At 65.9% G+C, this 543-nt stretch overlaps 1 protein-coding gene across 1 annotated transcript in view; it reads right to left on the bottom strand.

The window, feature by feature from the left end:
* NPR3 (natriuretic peptide receptor 3) overlaps window positions 1-543 on the bottom strand; it is an 85145-nt gene that overhangs the window by 73618 nt on the left and 10984 nt on the right. The window contains exon 5 of the mRNA XM_021711884.1: window positions 248-543. Within this exon, the coding sequence (XP_021567559.1) occupies window positions 248-543 (296 nt within the window). The remainder of the gene's footprint in view (window positions 1-247) is intronic.

Raw genomic sequence — 543 nt, 5'->3', positions numbered from 1 at the left:
CGTCCCCCCACCCCCTCCCACGCACACACAACCCAGACCCTTCTAGCTCCCCGGGACCCTCTACGTACACGCTTCGACCGCGACACGCTATCGTCAAAGGTGGTGTCAGTCAGACAGAGCGCGCCCTCCTCGGGTCCTCTGCGCCGCAGGAGGCAGTGGGGTCTGTACAGGGGAGGATGGGTGTGTAGGGGGAGCCGCCGAGAGCGGTGGGGCTAGGTCCGGGGGCTGGGTACGAGCCCCTGCTCACCTCGCTCACTGGCCTGGATGTAGCGCACGATGTCGTCCAGGTCCAAGTCTTTGGTCTCGTCGAAATTGTAGGCGGACGTGTGCAAACCCTCCTCCTGGAAGACCTCGTGGACCCCCTCGAGGGTGAAGTAGCAGTTCCGCTCCAGCTTGTCGTCGCTATAGACCAGCGCGGCGCGGCTCCAGTGGTGGTGGCGGAACAGGGCGAGCATCATCTCGCCCATCTTGGCGTAGGCGGGCGCCACGCGCGTGAGGTGCGAGTACTCGGTGTCCTTGTGCTGGAAGCCCGCGGCCAGCGCC

This window comes from Carlito syrichta, unplaced genomic scaffold (genome assembly GCF_000164805.1).
Source record: "Carlito syrichta isolate Samal-C Ts95f unplaced genomic scaffold, Tarsius_syrichta-2.0.1 Scaffold302842, whole genome shotgun sequence".
Taxonomy (NCBI): Eukaryota; Metazoa; Chordata; class Mammalia; order Primates; family Tarsiidae; genus Carlito; species Carlito syrichta.
Note: the sequence above shows the minus strand (reverse complement) of the source record. Positions and strands in the feature narration are given on the sequence as shown.